Source organism: Suncus etruscus, chromosome 9, assembly GCF_024139225.1.
Source record: "Suncus etruscus isolate mSunEtr1 chromosome 9, mSunEtr1.pri.cur, whole genome shotgun sequence".
Lineage (NCBI taxonomy): Eukaryota > Metazoa > Chordata > Mammalia > Eulipotyphla > Soricidae > Suncus > Suncus etruscus.
In genome coordinates, this window is record NC_064856.1 from 11,423,755 (window position 1) to 11,437,883 (window position 14,129).

The following is a 14,129-nucleotide window of genomic DNA, read 5'->3' on the forward strand; positions in this document are numbered from 1 at the left end:
ATCAGGTAAAAGCAACAAAGCAGATGTGGCCCTCTGGCCCCTCCTCCCAGCAGCTGTTCAAAGGTCAAGGGTCACCCCCCAGAGCCCAGACCCTTCCCGTTCGGTCCCCTCAAGCCCAATAAAGCCACCGCAACTTTTACTACTGTTCTAAAATATTTGTTTAATAACAACAACAAAAAATACACTCCACCGAACTATTGTAAAACAATATTCTCAGTTTGGTGATCATTGTAATATACAATACAAAGCAATTAATTTCCTCAGAAATCTGAGAAGCAAACCCAACGTGACCATTTTTTAAAATATCTGTTTTTCAAAAAATAGAAACACACGGAGAACGGGAAGGAGGGGTTCCGCCTGCCTACACACACACCCCTTTTCCCTCGAGTCTCAGGTAACCGGAGCTTCGGCTGGAAGGCAGGGCCACCTGCCCTAAACATTGAGTCCCCAGGCCTTGGGGGCTGGATCCTGCAGGCGCCCGGTGGTGGTGGTGTTGGGGGGCCTCCATCTGGCTTGCTCCTCTCGGGTCCAGCGAGGTGTGCTCAGGAGGACCGGCCATCCATCACCCATTCCTCTCGTCCGCGGAGGGCTTGGGGGTCCCGCAGCCTGCGTGCAGCGGCGCTTCAGCGACACAAGATGCGGTCGTCCGTGGGAACACACGCCGCCTGCGGAAAGCAGAGGGAGGAGAGGTGAGAAGGGAACGGGAAGGTGGCGATGGGACAAGCTGCAACATGCAAAGTGAGGGTCCCGTCCAGCCTAGCCCAGCCCCGCTCTGCAGGCAGGCGACTCCGAGGAGAGGAGGCCGGACGTTCCGAGACGTGCACGGTTCAGACTTGCACGCATGCATGGTCCTGGCATGCACGCGTCCATGCATGCACGGTCCAGGAGGGTTCCCTCCGTCATCGGGCCTCACTCACCTCGGCGGCCAGGGCGCTGATCTCGCCGTTGAGGGTGCTGAGCGGCGTCCGGGCGGGGAGACCCCGGCTCCCGGGGCTCCCGGCCTGCGCCTCGGACCGCAACTCGGACTCCAGGTCCCAGATGTAGTCGATGACGTGCTGCAGGATCTCCACGCGGCTCACCTTGCGGTTCTGGGGCAAGGTGGGCACCAGCTCCTTGAGGCGCGAGTAGCAGCCGTTCATGTCGTACAGCAGGACGTTCACCGGCGGGTCGTCGAGCAGGGCGGCGGGCAGGCGCGCCCCGGACCCGGAGCCGGAGCCGGAGCCGACGCCGCTGCAACGGGAGATGGCCACGCTCTGCTCCGACAGGCAGCGCACCACCTCGCCCGTGCCGCCCGCCGTCTTGCCTGCCTTGAGCGCGCAGCTGGGGCCCGCGGCGGACGCGGCGCTGCCACTGGCCACCTTCATGCTTGGGGCGTCGGGAGAAGCGAATGACAGGCGAGGAAAGACCTTCGGACGCGGTGGTAGAAATAAACCCGGAGACCCGCGGTTGTACTTTTATAAGATGCCGTGGACTCGGAGGGGCGGGCCCAGGAGTTCGAAAGCAGCCAATGAGAGGCGTGGGGCGTGACCAATGCAGCCAATGGGAGGTGTGGAGGCGTGGCCCTGTTGATCTAGGCCACGCCCCCAGTTCCACAAATGCACCCTTGCGGGCCCGGAAAGAAGTCTCGACTCTCCCTCCGGAGCTGGCGGGAGAAAGTGGAAAGGGGGTGAAAGCCAGAGGGAGGGAAGGACTCCCGTGGAGGCGAGTTTTGTCGGGGTTCCACGGGAAGGGGAGCAAGCCAGAAGGCTAAGCTAAGGCTGGTAGCGGAAAGATTTCACGAAGTCATTTTGCTAACTTTGCTGAACCTCTTTCTGTCCGTTTTCCTCTTCTTGACAGATGGGAGAAACTGAGGCCGGATGGATGGAGCAGCGGCTGGCTGGCTGGCGCTGGGTCATCCAGGTAGTCCAACCACCAGAGCTTGACTTTCTTCTGGGCCCCGTATTTGGAGATGACCTGTGGGAACTTGATGATGGGTCGAGATGTAAAGAGGACTTTCCTTTTGATTTTTATTTATTTATTTATTTATTTTTGGTTTGGGGGTCACACCCATCTGTGTTTAGGGGTTCCTCCTGGCTCTACACTCAGAAATCGCTCCTGGCAGGCTCTGGGGGGGAACCCTATGGGATGCCATATGGGATTCGAACCACCGTCCTTCTGCATGCAAGACAAACGCCCTACCTCCATGCTATCTCTCCGGCCCTAATTTTATTTTGATTTTTTAAACACTGCACCGCTAGGCTAACTTCTCTTTCCCAATTCCGGAGACAATAGTGTTGATTGGAGTTCCTGGAACCAAGGGGGAGCTCAGCCAAACTCCTCAAGGGGGTGAAAACAGTAATAAATTGGGATTTCTTCTGCTCTATAGGGAATCGAACCTTTGATTAAGGCGCCTTGGAGCGAGAGGCTCAATCTCCCGACTGGGCTGATTTTGCCATTCTCTGCCACCTTCCTAACCCCATCTGCATCAAGTCGAGATTTTCGCATTTTTCTCCCATTTTTGGCCTTTCCTTCCCACCCACCCCCCACTCCCCCCACTCACACACACAGGCCCTTGCGCCTGGGATCAGGGTCTCCCTCCCACGGCGCTGCAGCTGCGGGGCTCCCGCCTCCCCCTCCTTCCCGGGCGGGCCGCGTCCGCGTCTCAACAAGCGGCTCAGACCGTTAGACGCCAGGCCCGTGACGTCACCCATTCATAAAAACCGGGGCTGGCTGTCAGGCTGGCGCCGCGCGGGCGGTCGCCATGGACACGGCCGACCCGGCTGGCGCGCCGCCCCGCCGCCCCCCGCCCGCCGGTCACCTGCGGGAGGCCTGGGAAGGCGCCCCTCCCGCCCTCCAGGTCGCCTTACCTCCCTGCCCCGCACCTGGAAATCGCTCTCCACCCCCCAGGCCCCACAACTTGGGGGCCCCATCCCGCGCCCCCCAGCGCCCCTCCCTCTCCCACCTGGGGACCCAGGCCCAGAGTTTCCATGCTGGGCGAATTTCATGAATTCAGACTATCTCTGAGCCTGATAGGTCTTGCCTATAAATATAATCAAAATATCTCTCCTCTCTCTCTTTTTTTTTAATGTGCGAGGATTTATTTTCCGAATCCCGACTATCCCTGAGCCTGATAGGTCTTGTCTATAAATATAATAAATATATGTGTTTTTTTTTTTATGTGCGAGGATTTATTTTGCTTCTTCGTGTCAGGCTCTGAAAAGTTCGTCTTGACCGACTTCCTAAATGCTCCAAGTGTATGTGGTTTCCTTTAAGCAAAGGAGAAAACAGGCTCAAAAATCCATGTAAGAGTCCTCGCTGTACTAATGGCTGTATTATTCGAACAAGGGCACTTATCAGTAGGCTTTTTCTTGCCTGTCAGGACTGGGGTTGTTTTAACTCCAGAACCCTAGACGAGCCACAAGCCAGAGGCTGGGGGCATTGCCCTAAAAACTGTTCCAAAGGACTGGAGTTCAGGGATTAAGGGGCTTGCCTTATTTAAGGCCAGCTCTCAATTTTGGCCCTGGGACCACATAAGTTCCCCTCAGTATAGAGCCAGGAATAAGGCCTGAGCACCACTGGGTGTATTCCAAAAATCAAAAAGGAAAAAAAAAAAAAAAAAAAAAAAAAACAAGGCCTCACAGCATTAACAGGGCCAAACTCTGGGTTCACACAGAAAAAAGGTGGTATTATGCATTCTTCTTCCCCAATAATTCATTCCCTGATGGCTACAGATTTTCCTTTCCCACAGAAATGTGGAGGAAGGGACAGAATTCCTGGCTGTACATTAGGAAGAGAGGAAAAAAACCTACCAGTGAAACCAGCTACAAAGGAAAGCCATCTATTAATAAACTGGACTCTGCCTATTGACACCCCCATTTCCCAATTTCCCTTTAGCAGTGTTCTAATGACTGGAGAGAATATTAAGTTGGATAAAAGAATTACTAAAGAATTTGAAAGATAGTAACATTAGACTATTAATAACTTTAGACTATTAATTCATTAATAAATTTCATTAATTGATTTGACAATTTTATTTGCTGCAATCAGTCCTAGACACACACACACACACACACACACACACATACACACACACATACACACACAAAGGCACAGGCACATGAGGATATTGGCTCAAGGCCAAAGAGCGGGTAAGGTACTTACTTGCCTGGCATATGATCGAGTTTTGGTCCCCAGATCCCAATTTCCCCAAGAGCCTGTGAGGATTAATCCCTTAGTGCAGAGCCAAGAGTAAACCCAGAGCACCTTGGGGTGTGGTGCAAAAACCAAACCAAAAGAAAACAAAACAAAAAGATGGCTCAGAGACATTCATTGAGGTGTTCATACACAAGAAGGGAAGTTAATTATCTAAGTATCTATCAACAGTGGCATTATATAAACTATAAATGAGACAGCACCTATAAATGGATGCACAGCAGGGAGAATTGCTTGAGAGATACTCAAATCCTATTAGTGGAGAAAGCAAAAGTTAGATTGGAAATCTCGGTAGGACCTTTCCCAGGTAAAAAAGCAAACCTGGGCAAACTGCTTTGCTTTGAATGTAGCTGTGACTGTGACTGTAATGACAGTGTTTGGAATCACGGCACCAAATATTGTCTCTGGCACTGCCATGTGTGTCCCCAGTACAGCAGCAAATGTAGCAACCCCCTGCTCTTCCCAATGTTTTGTGGGGTTGTTTTTTTTTTTGGGGGGGGGGTCACACCTGGCAGTGCTCAGGGGCTACTCCTGGATCTGCGCTCAGAAATCGCCCCTGGCAGGTATGGGGGACCATATGGGATGCCAGGATTCGAACCACTGTCCTTCTGTATGGAAGGCAAACTCCCTACCTCCATGCTATCTCTTCAGCCCCCTTTGTGGAGTTTTTATTGTTGGATTTGAGAAGGGGAGTTTTCAGGCAAACCTGGCAATGCTTAGAGGACCATACGGGATGCTGGGCATTGAACCTGGGTTAGCCACATGCAAGGCAAATATCCTACCCACTGTACTATTATTCTGGCCTCCTCCCCATTTTTTTTTCTTTTTTTTTTTTGTGGTTTTTGGGTCACACCCGGCAGTGCTCAGGGGTTATTCCTGCCTCCAGGCTCAGAAATTGCTCCTGGCAGGCACGGAGACCATACGGGATTCAAACCCATGACCTCCTGCATGAAATGCAAACGCCTTACTTCCATGCTATCTCTCCGGCCCCCATTTTTTTTCCAGACATAATAGTGAATGACTTCTTACATCAAGTGTCAGAGCAGGAACAACTAATCTCTGGTGAAAGAATCAGAATGGTGGGGTCTAGGGCAATAGTATAGCAGTAGGGCACTTACCTTGCACATGACCAACATGGGTTCAGTTTTCTTTCTTTTCTTTCTTTCTTTCTTTCTTTCTTTCTTTCTTTCTTTCTTTCTTTCTTTCTTTCTTTCTTTCTTTCTTTCTTTCTTTCTTTCTTTCTTTCTTTCTTTCTTTCTTCTTTCTTTCTTTCTTTCTTTCTTTCTTTCTTTCTTTCTTTCTTTCTTTCTTTCTTTCTTTCTTTCTTTCTTTCTTTCTTTCTTTCTTTTCTTTCCTCCTTTCTTTCTTCTTTTCTTTTCTTTCTTTCTTTCTTTCTTTCTTTCTTCTTTCTTTCTTTCTCTCTCCCGCCCTCCCTCCCTCTCTTTCTTCCTCCTTCCTTCCTTCCTCCCTCCCTTCCTTCCTTTTTCTTTCTTTCTTTCTTTCTTTCTTTCTTTCTTTTATTTCTTTCTTTCTTTTCTTTCTCTTCTTTCTTTCTGTCTTTCTTTCTTCTTTCTTTTCTTTTTTTCTCTTTCTCTTTTTCTTTCTTTCTTTCTTTCTCCCTCCTCCTTCCTTCTTTCTTTCTTTCTTCCTTCTTTCTTCTTTTCTTTTTTCTTTTTCTCTTTTTCTTTCTTTCTCTTCTTTCTTTTCTTTTTCTCTCTCTTTTTCTTTTTTTTTTCTTTCTCTCTCTTTCTTTCTTTCTTTCTTTCTTTCTTTCTTTTTCTTTCTTTCTCTCTCTCTTTCTTTTCTTTCTTTCTTTCTTTTCTTCTTTTTCTTTCTTTCTCTTTCTTTCTTTTTCTTTCTTTCTTTCTTTCTTTTTCTTTCTTTCTTTCTTTCTTCTTCTTTCTTTTTCTTTCTTTTCTCTCTCTCCCTCCCTCCCTCCCTCTCTTCCTTCCTTCCTTCCTTCCTTCCTTCCTTCCTTCCTTCCTTCCTTCCTTCCTTCCTTCCTTCCTTCCTTCCTTTCTTCCTTCCTTCCTTCCTTTCTTTCTTTTTAGTTTTTGGGCCCCCCAGCAGCGCTCAGGGGTTACTCCTGGCTGTCTGCTCAGAAATAGCTCCTGGCAGGCACGGGGGACCATATGGGACACCAGGATTCGAACCAACCACCTTAGATCCTGGATTGGCTGCTTGCAAGGCAAACACCACTGTTCTAGCTCTCTGACCCCTGGTTTCAGTTTTCAATCTCTGGTGTCTTGTATTCTTGTGAACCATAGCCAGAGGTGCTCAGGGCTTAACTGAGCCCCAAAGCCCAATAGGATTAATCCCTGAGTACAGAACTCCTTGACTTATAAATAATATGGATATCCCTTTCTCTGATTTTGCATAACTATTGTATGACATTAAAATTAGACATGGGGTCAGAGTGATAACGCAGCCGGAGGGCATTTGTTGTGCACACAGCTGACCCAGGAGGAACCTGGTTCAATCCCCGGAGTCCCAAGCCAGGAGCGATTTCTGAGTACATAGCCAGGAGTAACCCCTGAGTGTCACCAAAAACCAAAAAATAAATAAATAAAATAAAATTAGACATCATCTGGTTTCTCGTGAAACTCAGATTTCATCAGACTTACAAGCAGTGATTTCTCTCTATGTGAATTTAATTCTATGTAGTTTTTGTTTGTTACCCAGAGTGGATCTCTGTTCCTGGAGGAACTACAATATTAAGTCAATGCAGGCAGTAACTGACCAAGCTTCTTTTTGTCTGTTTGTTTGTTTTGTTTTGTTTTGTTTTTTTGTGGGGTTTTTGGGTCACACCCAGTAGTGCTCAGGGGTTATTCCTGGCTCCAGGCTCAGAAATTGCTCCTGGCAAGCACAGGGGACCATATGGGATGCCGGGATTCGAACTGATGACCTCCTGCATGAAAGGCAAACGCCTTACCTCCATGCTATCTCTCCAGCCCCTGACCAAGCTTCTATTCCAGCTTCCTGCTGCAAAATTCCATTTAATATCTTGTTCCTGGGTAGTGAACAGATCATATAGTAAACCAATAAGAATAGATACTACTCTGAGCCAGAGCAATAGTACAGCATGGTGCTTCGATCCTGGCATCCCATATAGTTCCCTGAGCCTGCCAGGAGCAATTTCTGAGCATAGAACCAGGAGTAACCTCTGAGCACTGCCGGGTGTGATCCAAAAACAAAAGAAAAAAAAGAAAAAAAAAGAACAGAACTTTTAGGGATCACACACACACATATGTATATATTTGCTTTGCAAATATACAGATCCCAGTTTGATCCCTGGATCCCAAATGGTTTCTCAAACCTGCTAGGAGTGATTTCTGAGCATAGAGCCAGGAGTAACCCCTGAGCACCGCTGGGTGTGGCCCCCAAAGTCAAAATAAACAAACAAACAAACAAATAAATAAAATATAATGGTGGCCAGAGAGATAGTGCAGCAGTAGGGCATTTGCCTTGCATGCAGCCGATCCAGGACAGATGGTGGTTCGAATCTTGTCCCCCGAGCCTGCCAGGAGTGGTTCTGAGCACAGAGCCAGGAGTAACCCTGAGCGCCATCTCCGGATGTGACCCAATATAATAAATAAAAATAAAAATACAGGGGCCTGAGCAGTAGTACAGCAGTAGGGCACTTGCCTTGCATGCAGCTGACAGACCTTGTTCTATCCCCAGCTTCCCATAAGGCCCCGAAACCAGGAGAGATTTTTTGTTTTGTTTTGTTTTTGGGTCACACCCAGCAGCCCTCGGAGTTACTCCTGGCTCTATGCTCAAAAATCGCTCCTGGCAGGCTCTGGGGACCACATAGGATGCCAGGATTCGAAACACCATCCTTCTGCAAGCAAGGCAAATGCCCTACCTCCATGCTATCTCTCCAGCCCCTGGAGCAATTTCTGAGCGCATAGCCAAGAGCGTCGCTGGGTGTGACCCCAAAACAAAAACAAACAAACAAAAAAAAAACCCAAAAAATATTGAAGATGGGCTGAAGTGATAGCATGGGGCTGACCTAGGACAGACCGAGATACCATCCCCCAGCGTCCCATATGATCCCCCAAGCCAGGTGCGATTTCTGAGTGCAGAGCCAGGAGTAACCCCTGAAAATCACCAGTGTGGCCCAAAAACAAACAAACGAACAAATAAACAAACAAAAAATGCTGCCGACGGGATAGTGTTGCTAAGCAGAACCTTCACGGAGTTCGGGAACTTTTCACGGAGAGAGAAAAATGAGCATGAATGGACAAATATGAAATATAAAATAAATGAGACCACACAAAATACATTGTATGGGGACCCTCGCCCAAGAGACGAGAGACAAATTTACTTTTCAGCAGATGACTTTTTATAAGCACAAACTCTGGTATGCAAGGTGTTCTAAAAGAGCTGGAGAACAGTACAATGGGGAAACAGGCCTTGAATTTAAATATTAAGAGACCGTTTGGCCCGGAGAGATAGCACAGCGGCATTTGCCTGCAAACAGCCGATCCAGGACCAAAGGTGGTTGGTTCAAATCCCGGTGTCTCATATGGTCCCCCGTGCCTGCCAGGAGCTATTTCTGAGCAGACAGCCAGGAGTAACCCCTGAGGACTGCCGGGTATAGCCCAAAAACCAAAAAAAAAAAAAAAAAAAAAAAGGGCCGGGTGGTGGCGCTAAAGGTAAGGTGCCTGCCTTGCCTGCGCTAGCCTTGAACGGACCGCGGTTCGATCCCCCAGTGTCCCATATGGTCCCCCAAGCCAGGAGCAACTTCTGAGCACATAGCCAGGAGTAACCCCTGAGCGTTACAGGGTGTGGCCCAAAAACAAAAAAAAAAAAAAAAAAAGAAACCGTTCTTCAGGTGAGAAGGTACTCTGCTGGAGGGCAGTGAAATTAGAGCTGGGGATGTTTTTGGTTTAGCAAAAAGCAGGTTTTTCAAGAAACCAGGAGGAGAGAGACAGAGATATTTATGGTGATTTATATAGTAGCCAGAAAATAGATTTTAGGGGGGACGTAAATAATTGTTTACCATCATAGAGCTAGATTCAGAAAAATAAGCTGTTGGCACCAGGTTATACGAACTAGCCAGCAGGGAGCTTTTGGCGGGCTTTTGGTACTGACATTTCTTTGTCTGTAGGAGATCTGAGGCTGGATTTCTATAGTGGCCAAATAGAGAGAAAAATGTAATGTTACAGCCATGTTGGAATTACCACCAATGATCCACGCAAGGGGTCAAATGATTGACTTCGCTAAGCGGGCCTTTTGGCAAATAATTCTTTTAGAGGAAAGTACTGCACCAGGGAAGGGGAAAAACCACGTCTGGTGTGTGCTTTCCTTAAATGGGAAGTAACAAAAAAAGTCACAGCAGCAATCAAATAGTCTTAAACTAACACTCCCTATGTGACAGTGAAAGTGCGTCAACTGATTGCTCACACTATGTGGTATGTCTGCGCAATAAAGGGGCCTAACACTGCAGATGGCAAGTGATTTGTATAAGATCTCCTCCCCTGCACTCAGGCTTCAGCTGCAGGCGGCATTCGGTCCATAAGACACACAGACATTTCCTCCCATCTTTGGGGGAAGGGGAGTGCATCTTATGGTATGAACAATATGATATATACTTCCTCCTCTCTAACTGCTTGTGTAGGTGGTTGTGCTTCAAAGACTCTTGGCAAACAAGTAGAAAAGTTAAGGGATAATTAGTTTAGTCCACTAAGTGTCCACTACTTGTCCATGCATATTCATATCTTGCCAGGTCCTATCTAGCCACAGGACAACAGAAATAAATTACTCTCACTGCAAGACTATTATAGTATCTCTATTATATATCCCTATTATAGTATCCAGGGAGATGGAGCAAGAGGGGTGTGTGTGTGTGTGTATGTGTGTGTGTGTGTGTGTGTGTGTGTGTGTGTGTGTGCATACATGCTTAGCTTTGAGGTCTCTCCTCCAGCATCACTGGGTAGAATCCTGCTCCCCACAAACCACTCTCTTACCAGGTGTGGCTCTTATTTAAAAAACAAATACACCCGACAACAGATGAGTGGCTAAAAAACTGTGGTACATTTACACAATGAAATACTATGCACTGGAGCTGACGAGGTGGCGCTAGAGGTAAGGTGTCTGCCTTGCAAGCGCTAGTCAAGGAAGGACTGCGGTTCAATCCCCCAGTGTCCCATATGGTCCCCCCAAGCCAGGGGCAATTTCTGAGCGCTTAGCCAGAAGTAATCCCTGAGCATCAAACGGGTGTGTCCCAAAAAACCAAAGAAAGAAAGAAAGAAAGAAAGAAAGAAGGAAGGAAGGAAGGAAGGAAGGGAAGGAAGGAGAAGGAAGGAAGGAAGGAAGGAAGAAGGAAGGAAGGAAGGAAGGAAGGAAGGAAGAAGGAAAGGAAGGAAGAAGGAAGAAAGAAAGAAAGAAAGAAAGAAAGAAAGAAAGAAAGAAAGAAGGAAGGAAGGAAGGAAGGAAAGAGAAAGAAAGAAAGAGAAAGAAAGAAAGAAAGAAAGAAAGAAAGAAAGAAAGAAAGAAAGAAAGAAAGAAAGAAAGAGAAAAAAGAAAGAAAGAAAGAAGGAAGGAAGGAAGGAAGGAAAGAAAGAAAGAGAAAGAAAGAGAAAGAAAGAAAGAGAAAGAAAGAAAGAGAAAGAAAGAAAGAAAGAAAGAAAGAAAGAAAGAAAGAAAGAAAGAAAGAAAGAAAGAAAGAAAGAAAGAAAGAAAGAAAGAAAGAAAGAAAGAAAGAAATACTATGCAACTATCAGGAGAAATTAAGTCATGAAATTTTCCTATACATGGATCGACATGGAAACTATTATGCTGAGTGAAATAAGTCAGAGGCAGAGAGATAGATACAGAATAGTCTCACTCATTTATGGGGTTTTTGTTTGTTAGTTTATTTGGTTGTTTGGTTGGTTTTTGGTTTTGGGGTCACACTGGTGACGCTCAGGGGTTACTCCTGACTATGCGCTCTGAAACTGCTCCTCGCTTGGGAGACCATATGGGACTCCAGGGATGGAACAGCGGTTTGTCCTAGGTCAGCCATGTGCAAGGCAAACACCGTACAACTGCGCTATCGCTCTGGTCCCTCAATTGTGGGTTTTAAGAAAAATAAAAGACATTATTGTAATAATGACCAGAGACAATAGAGATGAGGGCCAGGAGGACTGGCTCACAATATGAAGCTCAGCACAAAGAGTAGTGAGGGCTGTTAGAGAAATAACTACACTAACATCTACCGTGACAATGTTAATGAGTGAGAGAAGTAGAATGCTTGTCTGGAATACAGGAGGGTGGGAAGGAGATGGGAGATAGGGGGACATTGGTGGTAGGTGGGAAGGTTGCACTGGTGAAAGGGAATATTCTTTTCTATAACTGAAACTCAACTACAAGCATGTTTGTAATCATGGTGCTTAAATAAATATATTATGAAAAGTCACAAAAATAAAGAGGTGAGGCAACAATAAAAAGAATACATATTATGAAAATGTCCTGAGGACTGGTAAGGAGTTTGTCTTGGATGTACCCAACAACCCCTGCTTGATCCCTGGATCCCTCAGCACTGACAAAATGATTATTCCTGAATGCAAAGCCAGGAATAACCCCTTAGCATTGCTGTGAGTTATCCCCAAAAGAAGTACTGCGTGGAAGCTGAAGTGATAGCACAATGGGGAGGGTGCTTGCTTGCAGGACATGGTCCTGAGTTCAATCCTTGGCATCCTATATGGTCTTCCAAGCCTGCCGGGGCAGTAGTAACCCCTGAGCCTCTCTGGGTGTAGCACAAACACACACACACACACACACACACAGAGTCCTGCTAGCTAGAGCAATAGTACCTACCACAGATAGGGCACCTGCATTGTGTGAAGCTGACCCAGATGAATTCCAGCACCTTATCTGGTCTCCTAAACCTCACCTGGAGTAAGCCCTGAGCACTGCCAGGTGTGAGTCAAAAACCAAACAAACAAACTAGTTCTGAAGTGTAGATGCCCAGGGACTAGGAGCCTGGCTATCCAGACAAAAGCACAAGATAGGCAACTTGATGGTCCATTAGCTCAGGACTCCAGTGCTCCTTACACTATAACCTGTGCAAGTCCCTGAATCACTCTGAGCCTGGCTTCCTCTCTGGTAGGAGAGATGTCCCTATCTCCTCAGTTACTGCAAGGACTGTCAGGCCCACCAAGTGCCCACTGTAGCCTTTGTTTATAATAGCTGCTCATAAAACAGGATGAACTAAGCATCGGTTCAGTGCCAGGCCAACCTTTCATCACAGTTTTGCCTCCAGGGGTTCTTTAGGGTGCAGTGAGATAAGCTGACAGATGTTCCCTCCTCCTCTCTTCCCCTGCCTTCACTGTGCTCTCCTCAGATGTGAGGCCCCACACCCATCCCAGACCTGTAAGGAAAGGGGGATTGGCTTCATTGGGGCTGGAATAGTACAACCAGTTGCTTTGCATACAACTGACCCAGGTTCAATCTCCGGTGACCCTGGTGATCCCCAAACATCACCATGAGTAATTCCTGAGTGCAGAGCCAGTGGTAAGCCCTGAGTATCACTGTGTATGACCAAACAAGCAAATAAACAAAAATCCAAAAAAGACACACACAAAACAACAAAAAGAAAAGAAAAGGGGGCTTCATTTCATTCCAGACATTTTTCAGTGCTTCCAGACTATTTTTGTCTGTTTTGGCGTCAGACCTGAAGGTATTCAGAATTTACCCCTGGCTCTGCACTCAGGGATCACTCCTGAAGGGGCTCGAGGGCCTATATGAGATGTCAGGCTTTGGACCCGTATCAGTTTCATACAAGGTTTGGTCCATACTTATCTCTATTCTAACTCTCTGGACCCCAGACTTGTTTTGATCTCACACATATTTTAGACAAGATAAGGAGAGTAAATAAAGACTGCCTAATTATCTCGTTGCTAACTGGACATTATTGTGGCCTTTACTTTTGTTGTGAGAATTGAGTATTTTTTCCCCCAACCTTCCTTTCTAGGATACTCTGACAATGAACCCTTACAGTCCCAGATCAGGGGTCATTTAATAGGCGTCTCTTAGAAAGCCCTTTTCATATACTGACACCCTCGTTTTTTTGTTTGTTTGTTTTGTTTTTGGGGTCACACCCGGCATTGCTCAGGGGTTACTCCTGGCTCTACACTCAGAAATTTCTCCTGGCAGGCTCAGAGGACCATAAGGGATACCAGGATTTGAACCACCGTCCTTCTGCGTGCAGGGCAAATGCTTTACCTCATGCCATCTCTCCGGCCCCTTTTATTTTATTTTGTTTTCGGACTATACCCGGAAGTGTTCAGGGGTTACTCTTTGCTCTGCATTCAGAAATTACTCTTAGTGGGCTCAGGGGATCATCTGGGATGTCAGAGATCAAACCTGGGTCAGCTGTGTGTGCAAGGCAAACACTCTCTCCACCATCTGATTGTCACAGCTGTACCCTGAGGCTGCTGGCAGTTGTGTTCTCAGAACATACTATTTCACAGATGGGAATACTGGAACCTACTAAGGAAAAGGAACCAGCCCTGTACACTGTCAGATCGTGACCTTGGTGCTCATGGCTTCTTCATCCACCAGGGGGTATAATATGGTTGAGGTCAAATGAGGTCAGCATGCAGGAAAGTGCATGCTGCCATGCTGAATGGGAAATAGGCCTTCTCGTTTCTGGCTCTACCTCTCCTTTTCTTCCTTCCTTCCTTTCTTTTTTTTTTTTTAATGTGGGGAGGTATTTGGGATCACACCCAGTGACTCAGAGGGTAATCCTGGCAGTGCTTAGGGAGACCATATGCAGTGTTGGAATCTAATCGGGGTTGACTACATACACATGTGCTATTTATCTCTTTGACCCTTCATCTCTTCCTTTCTTCAAGATTCCTCCTCTAACCCCAGGGCCGAGGTCTGAGGATCTGACATGTTCTCTCTCTTTATTTTTTTTTCTTCCCATGTTCTTTTCATTAGGGAGGTGG

At 46.9% G+C, this 14,129-nt stretch overlaps 1 protein-coding gene across 1 annotated transcript; it reads right to left on the bottom strand.

The window, feature by feature from the left end:
• Positions 1-529: 529 nt before the first annotated feature.
• ID1 (inhibitor of DNA binding 1) lies at positions 530-1,376 on the bottom strand. Its single transcript, XM_049779403.1, has 2 exons — positions 918-1,376; positions 530-665 (listed from the first exon to the last, which is right to left on the bottom strand). The coding sequence occupies exons 1-2, from the start codon at positions 1,362-1,364 to the stop codon at positions 624-626; spliced, it is 489 nt and encodes a 162-aa protein (XP_049635360.1). The 5' UTR covers positions 1,365-1,376; the 3' UTR covers positions 530-623.
• Between the last annotated feature and the right edge of the window lie 12,753 nt (positions 1,377-14,129).